The 18373-nt window shown below is 36.8% G+C and overlaps 1 protein-coding gene across 1 annotated transcript; it reads right to left on the bottom strand.

Annotated features, from left to right (window-relative positions):
- Positions 1 to 1721: 1721 nt before the first annotated feature.
- On the bottom strand, positions 1722 to 14615 carry smarca5 (SWI/SNF related, matrix associated, actin dependent regulator of chromatin, subfamily a, member 5). The gene is made up of 24 exons (XM_067402738.1): positions 14347 to 14615; positions 11920 to 12042; positions 11642 to 11808; positions 9826 to 9926; positions 9599 to 9699; positions 9220 to 9399; positions 8958 to 9113; positions 8750 to 8881; positions 8500 to 8568; positions 8222 to 8331; positions 7831 to 8057; positions 7614 to 7735; positions 7294 to 7446; positions 6978 to 7110; positions 6718 to 6866; positions 6481 to 6600; positions 6289 to 6396; positions 6071 to 6184; positions 5311 to 5433; positions 4965 to 5097; positions 4761 to 4879; positions 3920 to 4132; positions 2267 to 2377; positions 1722 to 2159 (listed from the first exon to the last, which is right to left on the bottom strand). Exons 1-24 carry the CDS (start codon positions 14422 to 14424, stop codon positions 2094 to 2096), a joined length of 3108 nt encoding a protein of 1035 aa, XP_067258839.1. The 5' UTR covers positions 14425 to 14615; the 3' UTR covers positions 1722 to 2093.
- Between the last annotated feature and the right edge of the window lie 3758 nt (positions 14616 to 18373).

The raw sequence follows: 18373 nt of genomic DNA, 5'->3' as shown, positions 1-18373 counted from the left end.
TCAGTAGTTCTACCTTAATATAATAAAGCGACGAGAATACTTTTTTGTGTGCCAAAAAAAACAAAATAACGACTTTTCAACAATATAGTGAAGGGACGATTTCAAAACACTGTTTCGGAGATTTACGAATCGAATCAGTGATTCGGATCTCCTATAAAACGGCTAAACTGCTGAAATCACGTGACTTTGGCGCTCCGAGTCACTGATTCGATTCGTAAAGCTCTGAAGCAGTGTTTTGAAATCGCCTATATTGTTGAAAAGTCGTTATTTTGTTTTGTTTTTTTGGCTCACAAAAAGTATTCTCGTCTCTTTATAATATCAATATTGAACCACTGTGCTCACATGAACTGATTTAAATATGTTTTAGTACATTAATGGATCTTGAGAGAGGAAATGTCATTGCTGGCTATGAAGGCCTCACGGAGCCATCGGATTTCAACTAAAATATCTTAATTTGTGTTCCGAAGATGAATGAGGTCTTAGGGGTGTGGAACGACATGACGGTGAGTAATAAATGACATTATTTTCATTTTTGGGTGAACTAACTCTTTAAATCAGGCTGTCAAACTCACCTCAGATGTACCTTGCTGTAAATTTACCGCCCATGCGCTTTTCGTTAACTGTTTGGTTGAGTAATGATGTTAAACCTGAGGAAAATGATGAGTCTTAAAAACTGCGGCAAAAGATTTCAATGTATTTCGTTAATAGTATGAGCAGGACACAAACGCACGGTACGGAGTGTATCACGGGACATTTCGTTTGTACTTTTTATTGGAGAAAAAGATGGAAATATTTTAAAACCAAAACAAAAAAATTAGTTGTTTGCTTTTAAGCACCTCATATAAATCAAAATTCGACAGGTTAAATATAAAAATGTATATATATGTAAAAAAAAAAAAAATATATATATATATATATATATATATTTTTTTTTTTTTTTTTTTTTACATATATATATACATTTTTATATTTATATTTGCCTCAATTAGCCTTTTATTAAAAAAAAAGATTTTTTCCGTTTTACAATAAATGTATAAAAAGTGTACAAAATGAACAAAAAGTATTTTTGTGTTTAAAAATGTGTGAATGTATAAATGTTTAACAAGGCATTTTGGCTTGATATCGAGTTAAAACAAACTCATTCTGCAGTTTTTATTATTCTTCAATGATTTGACATTTAGATCTGCTTATTTTTATTTTGTAAGGATTATTATGCTCTGATTTCAGACCAACCTTTCGCAAACGGCAATCGATGGGGCTACTTTATGCTGTAATTCCTAAACCATATTTTGTCATTATTTTGGGTTTAATATATTTTTATTCATTTAGAGATCCTTTGATTCATCATCATGACATTAATATGGAGGTCATTTGTTTGTCTTTTTTGCACATATCCATTTTAGCATGGGTTGTTTTATTATTTTTATTGTAAGTTCTGTTTAACTCAGTTTTTTTAACATTTTACCTGTTAACATTTCTTTATTACAGTAGGTGAGACTTTCTGCAAGCATTTTTACCATTTTTGTTTAGAAAAAGATTAGTCATCCTTGGCTTGATTTTTCCTTCCTTGCGAGGATTTTTTTCAAGCAATACCCAAACATTGTCCCTGTCATACCAGCTTTGCAAAGCTCAGTGTAGTTGTTGAATATGTACACCAATGCAACGTTAATATACAAGCTGAAGATATTACACTTGGAGGAAAAATACAGAGCAGTGTTTATAAAAAACAACATTTATTAGTCACGTTCCAATTGACTATTCAACTGAGGGTACAGAGACAATACTGAAGATGCTAATAATGAGAGGAAAGACAGCAAATCAAATTGATACAAGCAAATGGAATGTGGTACAAAAAAAAAAAGAAGAAAAAAGTAGGCATAAATACAAAACAACTGACAGCACAGCCGTAGTACATTATATAACTAAAAGAGAGATCTAATTTACAACTCTACACCGTGTTGAAAAGGTCAAGCTACTTGGAGGCGAGGTTCAGTGCTGCAAATCCATACAGTACATGAGTGGGACCCGTAACAACAAATGCAAGTATTGCTGTACTGAAGGTCCTCGCCAAGTGAGGCGTGACGCCTGCCCGTTCACAATTTGAGCTTTTTCCTGCGGCCACGTCCATCAGGGGTCCCGTCCTGCTTGCGTTTCTGGGCCTACGGGGAAAGAGGAACAGGTCATTAAATATTACTCTCCAACTTATGAGCTCATCTTCAATATCTACAGCAGTTGTTGTGATGAAGAACGTCTGGCACAATCTCACCGAAGACGTGCGAGGGCCCCTCTTCTTCTTCTCTGCTTTCTCTCGCTCCTCCAACTCCATGTTCTCACGTTCAATGAGCGTGATGAGTGTGTTACATCTCCTCTGGAGCTCCTGTGGTTACATAAACACATATACAGAACAGTGTTAGGAGTTCTGAAAGTTAGCGCAATTTCATAGTTTAATATGAGAGGCCGTTTCCCCACAAATGTAATATATCAGCATTAATAACCAAAACAATATCAAGAGCAATAAATCGACAACTGAGGATTGTTGTACATTATATAACTAAAAACGAGATCTAATTTACAACTAATGATTTGGTACTATTGCAATCCTACCCTGTAATGAGTTCCTGTTTTTTAATTTAGAATTTTATTTGCATTGTGCAATTGACAGGGTTCCCACTTTGTATGAACACTAGATTCAAGGACTTTATAGAGCACCTTTAATCTAATATTAAGCACAATAAGACAATAAACGTGCGTTTTTTACTGCCAACCTGGACAGTATCAAAGGCCTACTTTACCTGTGTCCATCATTACTGCTGTAATATTAAAGGGGTTAGTTCACCCAAATATGATAATGTAATTTATTATTCACCCTCATGTCGCTCCACACCCGCAAGACCTTTGTTAATCTTTGGATTAAAATTAAGATATTTTTGTTGAAATCCGATGGCTCAGCGAAGCCTGCATAGCCAGCAATTACATTTCCTCTCTCAAGATCCATTAATGTACTAAAAACATTTAAATCAGTTCATGAGTACAGTGGTTCAATATTAATATTATAAAGCAACGAGAATATTTTTGATGCGCCAAAAAAAACAAAATAATGACTTATATAGTGATGGCCAATTTCAAAACACTGCTTCAGGAAGCTTCAGAGCTATATGCATCTTTTGTGTCGAATCAGTGGAGCAATGAAGAGAGGGGTGGGTTTGTTTGGGTTGATTTCAAATATCAACAATGTCCAACAGCGTTTCTGAAATATTGCTTACCCAACCTTTAACCAGTTTTTATGTAGCTCAATACTGAGCCAAGCATCACTGAATTTGCACTTCCCAGATATTGAGCTAGTTAAACAGCTAGGCTCTTCTCACATGTACATCATGCAGGGCTGCTGCACGTGATCACAATCCATACGCTCACGCCACCTTTTTGCAGGTATTTCAGTAGCGGTGTTTCGTTTTGTCTTTGGCAGCACATAAGGCCAATTTTTGTAATCGCAGCATGCTACTCTAACAACATTTAGTTCATGTTTAATTCAAGAACTTTCAAGGACCCATGTTTGTTTTCGCATACTTTCCAGTCCTTGAATCCATGTGCCTGAATTACTTTCAAGAAGCGTGGGAACCCTGAATTGTTGTGTAAATAAATGTATGCCACCTTTGAGCAGCATTAAACAGTCTATGTAAATAAATGCCATGTCAGATGCAGCTTTTGTTCCAGCTTTGCAGTTTAAAGATAGTTTTGATAAAAATATATTAGCAACAAGTCTATTGTATTCGGATTGTTTGAAGAAACTGGTTAAATTTAACACTGATACAATTAATAAAGGTAATTATAAAAATTGCCCTAACAAAGGTTCAAAGGTTATTGCAAATATTGCCTCTTAAATGGAAAAGTTAAAGTAATGAAATAAGATCAATCTCACCATGGCCGTGCGGGACTTGAGGAACCAATCGAACCGGAACTGGGGTGAGTTGCGTATGCACTGGCGGAGCTCATCATAAACGCTCTCCTTGTCGAATCCCAGTTTGTGCAGCATGCAGATGAGAAATCGATCCTCCTCCTCTGTGTAGTTTTTCCCTTTGTTTGTGCCATACGAGATCCTGAGCTGATGAAATGGCGCCTTATAACGGCCAATCTGGAGAGAGAAACAATATAGATAATAGCTAAAGCTTTTATCATGTAGTTACTTTATCACTTAATACTAAAGTAATATTGTGGCACTGAATCAAGAACTTAAATGTCATCCTCTTATTAAAAAGTGTAATATTTTTGTTTTAAGAAAAAAATTGACATCAAGTAAACAAATGTTTAAAACCTTTTCCATAGTAGTATGTCGGAATTCATAGTATTCATAAAATAGGTGAAAAGTACCAAGATGACCGACTACTCCCAGTGAAATTCTGAAGCGCGCATTTGATGCAACCGATGCCGTAGGTCACATGATTGACAACATGGTAGATGTAACTCGCCTAAAAGTAATTTACAATACACACATTCATACTATATAGAATGTACTTTTTTAATGGATGCAAAGTTTCAAACCAGATGTAGCTTCACATCCAAGTTGTTTACATTAGAGTGCACATGCCTCCTTTACACAGCATGTGTAGTTAAATTTAACTGGTTGATGAAAAAGCAGCATCCAAACAATTTGTAATAAAGGCATCTAAAATTATTCATGGCATTTTATGGATCTACGATAATACCTTGCATGTTCATTACCACATTGCCGAATACTATGTCTAGACAGAAGTGTGGCTCACTTTAGAGTCCAGTGCTTTCTTGATGCTGATTCTCCTCTGGATTCTGGCCTCTCCTCTCTCGATCTGAGCCATGATCTTCTCAATGTCCTGCAGCTCATTGCAGCGCTCCCAGAACACAGCTGCACACAAACACAACACACCTCAATCATTTGTTTCCTGTATATGGTTCAGCAGTATAAGGCAACAGACAGTGTGTCAACATACCCGAATATTCCATGACCTCCTCTGGGGTTTTGCCCTCGACCTCCCGGGCGATGTTCTCGATGTCATCTCTTCCCCACTTCTCATTGGCCTTGATGAACTGGTTGAAGTCACGCTTGGTCCAGATAGTAAAACCCTGGATATGGATGACATATCGAATTAACATCAGTACATAACCAATCTCATGGACTCCAGGAGGTCGAAATGTTAAGAGAGTGTAATTTAGACTAGATAAGAAGTTTAATGTTTATACAGTGGGATTTATTATACTTAAAAGGTGACATAAATATGAGAATATAGGAAAGTACACTCCATTGGTTTGGCACATGAAGTCCCTGATGGGATTTACCTGTGAGAGGAGGTTCTCCTTCTCTTCCAGCTCTTCCTCATTAAGTGGTTCAGCTTCATCGATCTTGGCCTGTTCCTCTTTCTGCATTTGGGCAGAGTTGGGCAGATCGGGGTTTCTTGGCACCTGTTTGCACAGTGACATTATTCATTAGGAACATCAGAAGGGATGATAGCTTCTGAAGAGTTCTCATAACATTATTCACCGCTTGAACTGCATGTTAATGTGTGGACTTACTGAAAGTTAACATTAAACTTAAATTTGCAATCCATTTTACTTTTGTAACGTGCCATATTTGAGGGTTAAATACTTTTTTTCTTTTTGAATAACTTATGATTCTTATGAATCATTCACAATATGACCCGGAGTGTGTATTAAGAAGAAATTAATGCTTTTATTCAGCAATCATATCAAATTCATTAAAAATTACAGTAGAGATATTTGTTACAAAAGATAAAATTAAGTAAATGCTGTTCTTTTGAACTTTCGATTCAAAGAATCCTGAAAAAAAATGTATCACTGTTTCCACAGAAATATGTAGCAGCACAAATCATCATATTAGAATGATTTCTGAGGGATCATGTGATACTGAAGACTAGAGTAACAATGCTGAAATGCTTTGATCACAGGAATATAAAACATTTTAAAATATATATTCATATACATAAATAAATGCAGCCTTGGTGAGCAGAAGAGAGTTTTGAATGGAACATCTGAATGGAGGTGTACCTTGACCCTAACCTGAACTTCAACACAAACACACCTTGTAGCCAATAGTCTTCCTGTAATACAGGATCTCCTTCTCCAGCAGCTCAAACAGCCGAGGGGGAAAGAACTGGAAGTCTTGAACATTGGGCTGTTTAGGAGGACGGGGAGCCTGAGGGAATCAGATGGAGAAAAAGTCCATTAGGACAGCTCTAGGGAAGAGGATTACAATTCAATCGCTGATTACGGTCAATACAGAGTCAGAGCTAATAATACCTTTGGTGCTTTGGGCTCGCTGACACGCAGAGCCTCTCTGAAGTAAGCATCCACAGCATAGTTCGCCTTGCGCTCTCTCTTGGGTGGCTCAATCCAGTTAGTGATGACCTGAGGAGGAGGAGAGTTCAGATCAGTGTATCATTTTAAAACCTAGTATATAATGACAAGTACTTGAGGTTTGTAATGCATTACCTTTTTCTTTTCTCTGTAATCTTCACCCTCAAAGTTGTACACGCTGTTCTCTGTGTCCATGGTGAAGTTCCTCAGCGAGCTTTCTCCAAGATTGGCCAGCTTTTCCTTCATCTCCATGGTCTGAAACAAACATTAGAAGTGTCATAAAGAGCACTGCTCTGAATCAACTGAAACATTGTGGTCATTTATGCATCTGTTCAGCTTTGTGAGGCAGTTTCCCTGGATTAAAGGTTGTACCTTCTTCTCTCCTCTCTCCAAGATGGCATCAATGTCTTCATCGGTGATCTCACTCTCCTTAGAGGCGAACACATGAGTGGCACCATGTCGAATGATGGACAGCATCTCATCTTTACCCAGTTTGCTCATATTTGGATCTACCAGTCTGCCTGTAGGGAAGCAAAAATATTAATCATGTTTAAAAATCAATAAATAAGTGATAAAACTAATCAGATTTTTAAAATAATAATTAAATAGTTAATGTTTGTTTCACGTCTTACCTTGTTGAATGACAATGGAGTCCAAGCGGAGCTTCATTTCTGCACGCTCCACAATTCTTTCCTCAACTGTATTTTCTGTGATGAATCGGAACACGCGCACCTGTTTCTTTTGACCAATCCTGTGGGCACGATCCTGAACAGAGAAGACCCAATGAAAATGAATTAACATTCTATTCCAGAAGAGGTTTGATGCTTTAATAAATCAACAGTTCTGACGAAAGGAGAATGTAATATGCTACCCATGAGTCCGAACATCAAAGCAACAACAAATACATGGAGTAAACTTGCAGAAACAGATGCCAGCATGAATACAGACCATAGCCTGAAGATCCACTTGTGGATTCCAGTCAGAGTCGTAGATGATGACAACATCAGCGGTGGCCAGATTGATACCGAGACCTCCTGCTCTGGTGCTCAACATGAACACAAACTTTGAGCTGTTGGGCTCATTGAATGCATTGATGGAGACCTGCAATGATGAGAAGAAATGTCAATCTTGACTTTACTTTATCCTCATTCACTGGCGCTTATTTACTATAGAGCTGTTCTATGATAATGACGGGTGTGTAACTTATTGTGTACAATGAGAAAAGCAAAATACATATGCAAACACATACTTAAGAGTCATTTTCATACCTGTCGCTCCTCGTGAGGAGTCTGTCCATCCAGACGACAGTAACCATAGTTGCGCCACATACAATAATCCTCCAGAATGTCGAGCACCCTGGTCATCTGACTGAAGATCAGCACACGGGAACCTGCAGGAAAAAAAACAGAGACATGTTAAAAGCAACATGTCAAGTCAATTTGAACGTTTTCATTTGCAAAATACTTCTGGCAACAAAGTCATCACCTTGCTCTTTCAGCTTGGGCAGCAGCTTGTCCAGCACCACCATCTTTCCGCTGTTGACCACCAGGTGGAGGTCAGTGGTGTAAGGAGGGCCAGGCTCCGCGCCATCAAACAAGTAGGGGTGGTTGCAGCATTTCCTGAGCTGCATCAGCACGTTCAACAGACGCATTTTGTCCATCTTACCAGCAGAGTTCAGAATGTCAATATCCTTCATCAAGATCTTGGTGTACCTAAAGGGAATAATAAAAGTTCATTATATGTCTGTCGATTCGGACACTTTGTTCAATACATCAGGGAAAAAAAGCATCATGATACAGATTTTGCCTTTTTAAAAAAAATTAATAAATCAACCAAGAACCACATATTTTTGGCATTTATTATTATTAATATTTACCATTCTCTCTGCATCTTGCTGAGCCCAATATACATCTTGATTTCCTTTTTGGGGAGGAGAGACTTCTCCACATCGGCTTTGATACGCCTCAGCAGGAATGGACGAAGTACCTGTACCATTAAGACATTTATTAGTTACATTACATGTGAAATATATATATATACACACACACTTTTTTTCTCCATTAAGAAAATGAAGCCTACATTCACACTAGGTTCCTAAGAGCAGGCTTTATTTTCTGAAAACAAGATACGGTTTTAATTATGAATTGCACTCACAGTATGTAGACGTTCCACCAATTTTGTGTCTCCCAGACAGTTATTGGTGTCAAACCAGGAATCAAAATCCTGCACAGTTGAAAGACAAGCTTAGTCCAAAAGAACACCTTCAATAACAGAGTTACATTTATAACAGATTCTGATGCAAAAAGAAATGTAAAATTTCAACAGAAAGTTAACTTTGCTTATCCTAAATATTATCTTTTAATGTGGTTATATCAAAGAAGACAGAATTGAGGGAAAGTGGCACCTCTGAGGAGTTGAAAACGTCTGGCAGCAGGAAGTTCAGCAGCGCCCACAGCTCGTGAAGGTTGTTCTGCAGTGGGGTTCCAGTCAGCAGCAATCGATTTGTGGTCTTGAACTCTCGCACAATCTCTGAAAGCTGAGAGACACAAACATTTAGATTAATATTTAAGTGTAGAAGCTTTTATGAAAAAAAGATGAATGCAACTGCAAACCTTCGATTTCTCGTTCTTGATACGGTGAGCCTCATCAATGACAAGGTATCTCCAGTTGAACTTTTTGAAGACAGCCCTCTCGATAATGACCATCTCATAGGAGGTAACGCACACATCCCATTCACCTGGCAGCAGCGTGTCACGGATAAAAGCAGTCTACAACCACAAATGAGTTATTAGATGGGCAGAAGTTTAAAAAAGTTACAAAAAGGTTTTCATCCAGCCCTAATTCACAATAAAATCATTGGAAATCCCTACTTACTCTTTCATCCCTGTCCCCAATGAGGCAGACCGCTCGTAGAGAGGGAACCCAGCGCTTGAACTCATTCATCCAGTTATACAGGGTGGACTTGGGCACCAGAACCATGTGAGGTCCAGGAATGTTTCTATAGTGCTTCATGTAGCCCAGCAGAGAGATGGTCTGAAGAGTCTTACCAAGACCCTTATGGGACAAGAAGTGGGAGACATTTGATTAAACGAAACTTCCAATTTCTGGTTGCTGAAATATTTTAGAGCTGCAAAAATTATATGGACCATAGGAGTTTCCATAACAGTTCCAGGCTTGGAATCCACAAATTAAACAACAAAAAAGATAAGATTTGTACATTTTCTAATAAAAAGGACAATGGGCAGAGTCATACCATTTCATCAGCAAGGATCCCATTGATTCCATTCTCATATAGGGAAATGAGCCAGTTCAGTCCACGGACTTGGTAGTCTCTCAGTTTGCCGGTTTTCACATCTGTCAATAAGTGTTAATTCGCAATAATAAGCCTTTTTTCGAAATTACCAAGAGGGTATTGACGTTATTTCATATACAAACACTGTGCCATGCGTTTATAATAGTGTTTTATTGTGTATAACTCACAAGAAGGAGAATCATCAAAACGTGTGCAAACACTGGTGGCTTTGCTGCTCTCGTTTAGCAGCTCCTCATCCTCCTCCTGCTCAGTCCGACGGTGGCGGTTACTAAATAAAGAAAAAAAATGAACACAATCAGTCAACAGGGAGTATACATCATTAACACATGGAGTTGACACTGTTGGAGTTAAGTTAAACAAACCAATAATAAATGTACTGGATTTGTATTGGAAATCGTAACAGTAATTTAAAAATAAATCTCTAGGTTTTTTCTGCTTGATTGTAGGGAGGCAAATATGGCCAAAAATTGTGTAATTATATATCAATATTGCTTTGATATTACTAAATAAAAATATCAAATTTGTAATTTCAGTGTAAAATGTAAAATAAAAAAGTAGTAATTTTATTTTACAGGAAAAAAAAAATATTTTTACAACAGCAGGATCATGAGATGCTCTTAAATATACATTTAATTAAATCACAGACTTTGCTAAGCCATATAACTATCAATTTTGATTAATTGTGCAGCCCTTGTAATACTACCTCATGCTACATGCTGATGCTGCATTAAAATCCACATGAAATATCAATAGAGCAGACTTTAGTCTTTTCCCTTAAGTAAAATTTTCATTAATTTTCTTCACAGAAAAACTGATTACATTAACCTTTCAAAACAGACCTACAATGATTTCTGTAGTTTAGAGTTGTCACGGTACAAATACCAGTAAAATTGTACCAATTTCGGTTTCTACGGGAAAAACTGTTGGAACTATTTTACTATTTTATTTAACTAGCCTATTTTTAAAAACATTAAATATGATGGTAATCATACATATAAATATTTGGAGTGTGTGTATATATATATTATATATATACCTCAATTAACTCAATTTAAAAATATTTTAAAAAAATTAAACAAATGCTCAATGCTTCATTTTGAAACAGACGTACATGTTCATTTTAGCTATTCCTTCAGTGAAAGGACACTACAGCCTGTAAAACTATGAAATAAATATCAGTAAATAATGGTAACCTAAATAATAAGAAAGTTAAGTATTATTCTAAAAAACATTCATTTTTATTTTCCACACAAAGATGTATAGCCTACCACTCTGCGCTTTGATGTGGGACAAGCAGGAAAGAGACAATTTCTCTTTAATAATCTTATGTTATCTCCTGATGTTACAAGCAACGAGTTTTATCTTCAGACATTCAGGCTATGTTTGATTTTGCACTGCCAGAGAAACTGAAACTAAAAATCACCAGTGTGCGTGAAACGCGCTATACAAATAAACTTGATGCACCTTATCAAGTCTAATAACGAGCACAAACTGTGTTAAATAGAAATTGACATGCAAGCAAAAAGGTTTCTGTCCTACAGTGTTTTTTCTACTTTACCACAGTAAAGAATGCAAATATAATAGGCCTAATTAAGAGCCAACCAAAGAAACGTTTATAATCCCCTGCATGAGTGAAGATTTGGGAAAAGAAACAAGAGATTCCATGTTAAGTGGAATAACTAATGGAATATTGTTAAATTCTCTGCTAATCGCGATTAGCAAAACAGAATACAAAGCTGACAAAGCTTAAATGTATCAGTGGGTACCGAATATACCCGGATACTCTGTACTCCCGGTACTAAAGAAATGCTGGTATCGTCACATTTTCAAAATTTCAGTACCGACTTGGTACCGAAGAAACGGTACAACACTACTGCAGTTGTTAATCAGTGGTGTGACTAGCAGCATGATTTTTATGGAGAAAAACAAATGGGAGAAATTCTTCTCAAACCAATTCGGCTGGAAAAGTGTGGGAAAACTCACTCTCCAACAGAGAGCAGGTTCTGCTTCTCGTCTTTTTTGATGCGAGGGCGACCAGGCTTCATCTTCAGAGGTGAAGTTGGAGTCTTCTGGGCAGCTGGTTGGATGAAATGAGCAAATACTTCGGTCTGCTTCAGGAGGTACTCGAATCTGTTGGTCCGGTCTGTTTTCTGTTGAAACAAAGCCAACAATAGATACGTCACTTCTACTTTCTTGCATAACTGTAATATGCTTTTATAACTTAAGTAACTTTCATTGTTGTGGAAGGCTAAATGCATTACCACTTTTTCTTCATATCCGCCAGGCTGGTCCTTTTCTTTTGATGAGGGAGATGATGATGAGTGCGCTTCACTATCCATTGCTGTATCTGATGCTTCATCACGACCATTTTCTGAAGCATCATCCTTAAAAGAGAAACAATAATGTAGTTTATGCATGAACTCCAAGAAAAAAAATTTAAGTCAACATTGATGGTTGCAGTTTTTTTCCTATGTTGACATTTTCTAATGACTCAGGAAGTTTCAGAAGCTTTTATGAAACAGAAGAAGCGACAGATCTTTTTTGCCCTTTATTGTGATTCACACCCAATCAAGTTGACACCAATTAAAAATTATAATTAAATTTAAAAAAAATCAAGTTAAGTACCAATTAAAAAAAAAAAAAAAAAAAGTAACATGCATGGATGAATTTCTCACAATAAAAACCTATATTGAGTTTTTGTTTCATGCTGATATTTTTTCAGGGATATTTTCACTCAAGACATTTGATAAATTTGAAAATTTCCTGATAATTTACTCACCCCCATGTCAGCCAAGATGTTCATGTCTTTCTTCAGTCGAAAAGAAATTAAGGTTTTTGATGAAAACATTCCAGGATTTTTCTCTATATAGTGGACCAAACGGATGAAGGTCAAAATTACAGTTTCAGTGCAGTTTCAAAGAGCTTTAAACAATACCAGACGAGGAATAAGGGTCTTATCTAGAGAAACCATTGAAAAAAAAAAAAAATTATACATTTTTAACCATAAATGCTCATCTTGAACTAGCAGTCTTCTTCTCTATTTGAATTCCAGCAGTGTAGACACTAAGCATTTATGGTTAAAATGTATAAATTAAAAAAAAATTTAGAAAATGAGCAATGGTTTCTCTAGATAAGACTCTTATTCCACGTCTGGGATCGTTTAAAGCCCTTTGAAGCTGCACTGAAACTGTAATTTTGACCTTCAACCATTTGGAGTCCATTGAAGTCCACTATAAGGAGAAAAATCCTGGAATGTTTTCATCAAAAAGCTTAATTTCTTTTCGACTAAAGAAAGGAGGACATGAACATCTTGGATGACATGGGGTGAGTAAAATATCAGGAAATTTTAATTTGAAAGTGAACTAATCATTTAAGGAGTACACAAATATATAAGTGACCTCAAAAATATCAACAAAGGTTACAAAATATATCACTTTATGAAGACATAACCTTATCATTAACAAAACGCTCAACCGAAACTTCTCTTTTACAGCGATACAAATAATAGTTTGGTTTGAAAATGAAATGCACTCAACAGCATCACATTGCCTTTAAAAATACTAACAACAACCAAGTAAACTTAAAAAAACATGTCTAATTAATTTGTGACATTGGTGTTGGGTAATTCCCCGTTCATTGCAGGAGCATCACAGGAAAACTCACAGAACTCAACTTGGATAGTTCACCCAAAAATTAAAACGCTGTCACCATTTACTCACCCTCATTGTTACAAACCGGCATACATTAATTTGTCCTGCTGAACACAAAGGAATATATCTTTAAGAATGTTTGTAACCAAACAGCTGATGGACCCCATTGACTTCCATAGTATTTTTTTCTCCGTACTATGGAAGTCAATGGTGTCCCACAACTGTTTGGTTACCCAAATTCTTCAAAATATCTTCCTTTGTGTTCAGCAGAACAAAGAAACTCATACAGGTTTGGAACAACGTGAGGGTGAGTAAATGATGACAGAATTTTAATTTTTTGGTGAACTATCCCTTTAACATTATTGCTCTTTGACGAGCGTTACTGTCAACGCTCAACCCGAACTTCTCTTTTAAAGCGATACAAACGTTAGTTCGGTTTGATATGAAATGTAGTTATCAACAGCACCACATTGATTTAAAAAATACTTCTAAACAACCAAGTTAACATAAACTTACGACACACGTCCAACTGAAGTCGCTGTATGGTGGATTTTGAGGCGGGTAATTCCACCTTCAGGGTCACACTACAGGAAACTCACAGAACTGAACTTTTATTTTGAATTAAGTCTACAATAAGAGTCAGAATGGATAACAACAGATAAAGCAATAAAAAAAAACTGTCAGCCTGACCCATATATAGCAAAATGAGCTCTATTTAAAGTAAACATAACAAAACAACAACACCATTGTGTGTCATATTTGGCTTATTACAACCGGACATCTCTCCAACTCCATCCCTAAATCAATTTACCATTATGAAAAGTGATTAAATGTTGTTATGGGTGCGAAAATGGACGCCGATCTGCTCATCTGAGCCGGAACAATACATGCTAACAAAAACTTTCGGCTGCACTCGCGTGCGACGCGCGTAAACGGTTCGTCGACGCTTCGTTTCCAGCTCCATCAGTCGGTGTTTTGAAGTCCCAGATGAACTAAGATGTAATTATGAGTTGGATATGATGGAAATGAACCGCTCACCTCTGCCGGACCGACCGAGTCGAGTTGGCTCGGCTCTTCCCGCTGCTGCTGCTCCACGCTGCTTTCTGTTTGGGACATGATTGACTGAATAAATCCGTTATCTCACTATGGACACGAGTAATTCCGTTAAAAATAAGCCCGAAAAGCCGAAAAAGTATACAGGCTTGATTGGAAAGTTTCAAAATATTGCCCAAATAGAGCAAGCACACCACGCGTCATTCACGGCCCCCGGCTTTTCTGTTGACACTGTTCCCGCAAACGGGCCCGGCTATAGACTATCGCGAGATTTCCGCTGTGCATGACGTCAAGACAGTACATGAATGTGTATTATTCCTTTCAAATTTTTACGTTCATATTTTCTTTATCTTCTTTTTTACTTTTAAGAAACATGTTTAATTCTTTAAATAACTTTTAAAAATGCAGTTGCTTGTAAGACTGTTTATTTAAAGTCCCCCTGAAATAGAGGGTAAGCACGTGACGTTACCGTCGACCGTTAGGACTGCGGCCACGCCCACTGAGTGGCACAAACACTGAGCGGCAGCATTGGTTTTGCTGCGAAAAACACACAAAACACATCCAAAACGGGAAAGAGCTTTGTGATTGACTGTACAAATAGCTTTGACACAAAACCTGAGGTATATATTTAAAGAGTGCCAAAAGCTACAGAAAAAAAGAAGCAAATGGATCTCTGCAATTCACAGAAACAGCTGGACTCCAGCAGAGAAACATGGATTTGCAGTTATCATTTTCTGTCGAAAGGATGGATTTTGGGGTAAAATCATACCCGTATTGTTATATATTGTGTTGACAACTCATAAATTAAATATTTACCATCTTATATTCTGCATAATTGGGTGTTTTTAAATAAACACTGACAAAAACTATGTAAGTTTTAGGGCTGGACGAAATTACAATATATATATTTATATATATATATATATATATATATATATATATATATATATATATATATATATATATATATATATATATATATATATATATATATATATATATATATATATATATATATATATATATATATATATATATAAATATATAACATTGATATAAGTGATTACTCGGATTTAAACCTACCTATATTGTAGTTATATAAAATATTCACAGGCCGATTTGCTTTATATGTTTCCCCAGCGTCGAAATCAGGCACATATAAATGTCATCAAACACGACTCCTGGCTGCACGTCAATATCCATGGATTAGGTTTATTTGACAAGTTGTAAGGAACACTTTTGAGTCCAACATTTAGTGTAATCGTTTGTTTTACTTGTGTTTCCCCTATTAAATCCAGTCATCCAGCAGGTTCTTTTGCCACTCAGTCCAGCTGAGGGAGCGCGTTCCAGCGGGAAAGTGACGTTGATGCATACCCTCTATGAAAGATTCGGATCGCGTGTCAAACCGCCAAACTGCTTAAATCACATGACTTTGGCACTCCGAATCATGATTCGACACGCTGATTCATAATACTCCGAAGCTTTCTGAAGCAGTGTTTTGAAATCGAAATCGTGGTTTAGGCCCGAGCACCGATGGTGTGAGGACCCTATTGGAATTGCTCAGCCAAAATTTTCTTCTCCTCCAAAATGAATCACATTTTTGAGGGCCTAAACGTTCTCAAAAACTCATGAAACTTTGCACAAGCGTCAGAAGTGGTGAAAATTTACATCTGATATGGGTTTCAGAATTAGGTGTGGCAAAATGGCTCGATAGTGCCACCTTCAAAATTTCAATTAAGTGCTCTTCGTGCTACGTTTCACGTACAGTTATGAAATTCGGTAGACAGATGTAACAGCCAAATACCGACAAAAAAGCCCCAGGTTCAAAGTTTGTAAACCCAACAGGAAGTGAGATATTTTGGCAGTTTTTGCCATTTCCACATGTTGTACTTTAATGAACTCCTCCTAGAGCTTTAATCAGATCAACATCATATTTGGTCAGTCTAATCTAAAGGCCTTTGTGACATTAAATTGCGAAGATCTAGAGTTTTCGTTGAAGGGCGTGTCCGTGGCGGACTGACAAAGTCTGATGTTTCGCCATGAAAAAGGAAGCCGTTGTAACTCAGGCATACAAAGTCTGATCTGCCCCAAACTTCACATGTGTGATAAGAGTCCTGGCCTGAACATATCTATATGCCAATATTCCGTTAGTCATAGCGCCACCTGCTGGCAACAGGAAATGGTATGCTTTACACTGTAATTCCCTCCCAGAACCACATTTCAATATGCCACAAAGTACCAAACATACTAGAAACACGTTAAATCATGCAATACTTGGCTAAGTGCTAATGTATGCGATTAACGCCATGAAACAGGAAGTTGTTGTAACTCAGGCATATGATGTCCGATCTGCTCCAAACTTCACGTGTTTGATAACAGTCCGGGTCTGAACACATCTATATCGCAATATATGGTTATGGTCAAAGCGCCACAAAGCAGGAAGTGTGGCAATTCGAAATGACTTAATGGCATAATTCTCCTGTATTCATTCGCCTACATGCATGTCGACCACTGTTTTCTGTTTTCCTAAGGCCAACGGGTGGCGGTGAGCCCGGGTGCGAGGGCCCTTTCATCGCTGCTTGCAGCTTTAATTTTGTTTTTGTTTTTTCACATTTCGCTGCGTTCCAAAGTTCAAGTTTAGTGAACTTGGTGGCATGACCTCTTGGCTGAATTAAAAGAATGATATTTTTGCAGTAAAGTCGAGGAGGTTCTATATTTTTACATTTTGAAAGTATTACGTTAAGTTACGTGTGGAATTCATGTTTATAAAAAAGACGCTGTAGACCGTGATGTCATATCATGACCGCTACAGCATCCGAAGAAATTTCGCACGTTCAAAATCTAGTGTGACCGCGGCTTTAGTGTCATGTTAGCTGCTCTGGTCCAGAGACACGAGAGCACAGAGCAGATCATATCCGCGAGTTGACACAGACCACAAAAGGTATCGGACCCAATTGAATTCTGAACAGAATGCTGTATTTTAAAGTGATATAGAGGACATTATGAGGAGAAACGGCTAGAGATTAGAAAGCAAAGGAGGTTTTATCAAGTTAAACGGCTCTGGCCAAGCTGTGGTATAAACGACACGCTATTGGCTATTTTAAAAAAGGGGCGGGGCTGTTTGATATGTCCCGCCCTGTCTTCCTGTTTCAGTTGAAATTACGTCAACACATTGAATAATGCTCGTTCCAAGACACTTCAGCAGGCCTTTAAGAATTTCATGTTTTGTAACCTTCTTAGAAAGAACATTTTGTTTGTTGTCTAACTTGCCTTTATCCTTGTAAATGTTGTATTTCTTGTAAATCTTATTGCAAAAAAAAAAAAAAAAAAAAATTGTCCATTTATACAAAAAAAATGCAAAGATGTTTGTTCATCTGTTTATGAACGTTTGGTTTTTCCAACTTTATTACATCAAAAGTGAAGGAGTGTCTTTTACCATTTCTTGCCCAATTCCATTCTAATATAGAGACCTTTCTAATTTCTGTCTCAAGCATTGGCTACACATTGAATATTTACACCCTTATTGCCAATAATAATTTAAAAAAAGATTAATTGAAGTCACTTTTAGCATTTGTTGAGTTAATTTCATTCTTTTGTCAGTGTGGTCAATGTTGTATTTCTTGTAAATCTTGTTGCAAAAAAAAAAAAATCCATCTGCACAAACAAATCATATCTTTTGAGACTGTCCATTTATACAAAAAAAATGGGAAAAAACGTAATTTCTGTCTCAAACATTGTATTGTACTGAATGTTTACACTGTTATTGCCAATAATAATTTTTAAAAAAGATTAATTGAAGTCACTTTTAGCATTTGTTGAGATAATTTCATGTCAGTGTGGTCGCTTGTTTTACAGCTATGACAAAAACTGCAAAAATGTTTTGAAGAATACCATTATTATAAATATTTTCTTAACTTTCTCATTCTTAATCCATAATTCATATCATGACATATTTCAAATACCCAGTAAAATCCTATGGGATGTGAACAGGATTCCTTTCCTTATGGAATGT

Source organism: Chanodichthys erythropterus, chromosome 12 (genome assembly GCF_024489055.1).
Source record: "Chanodichthys erythropterus isolate Z2021 chromosome 12, ASM2448905v1, whole genome shotgun sequence".
NCBI lineage: Eukaryota > Metazoa > Chordata > Actinopteri > Cypriniformes > Xenocyprididae > Chanodichthys > Chanodichthys erythropterus.
The sequence above is the reverse complement of the archived record's forward strand: the minus strand, read 5'-3'. Positions and strand labels throughout refer to the sequence as shown.

Bases quoted from the DNA above. Each gene is read 5' to 3' on its own strand.
- smarca5 (XM_067402738.1), bottom strand. From the start codon at position 14,424: ATGTCCCAAACAGAAAGCAGCGTGGAGCAGCAGCAGCGGGAAGAGCCG. The intron at 7,447-7,613 runs GTATGAAAATGA...TCATCATTGCAG, and splicing joins CTCCTCACGAGGAGCGACAG to GTCTCCATCAATGCATTCAA. The intron at 6,185-6,288 runs GTATTATTAGCT...TGATTCCCTCAG, and splicing joins GCGAGCCCAAAGCACCAAAG to GCTCCCCGTCCTCCTAAACA.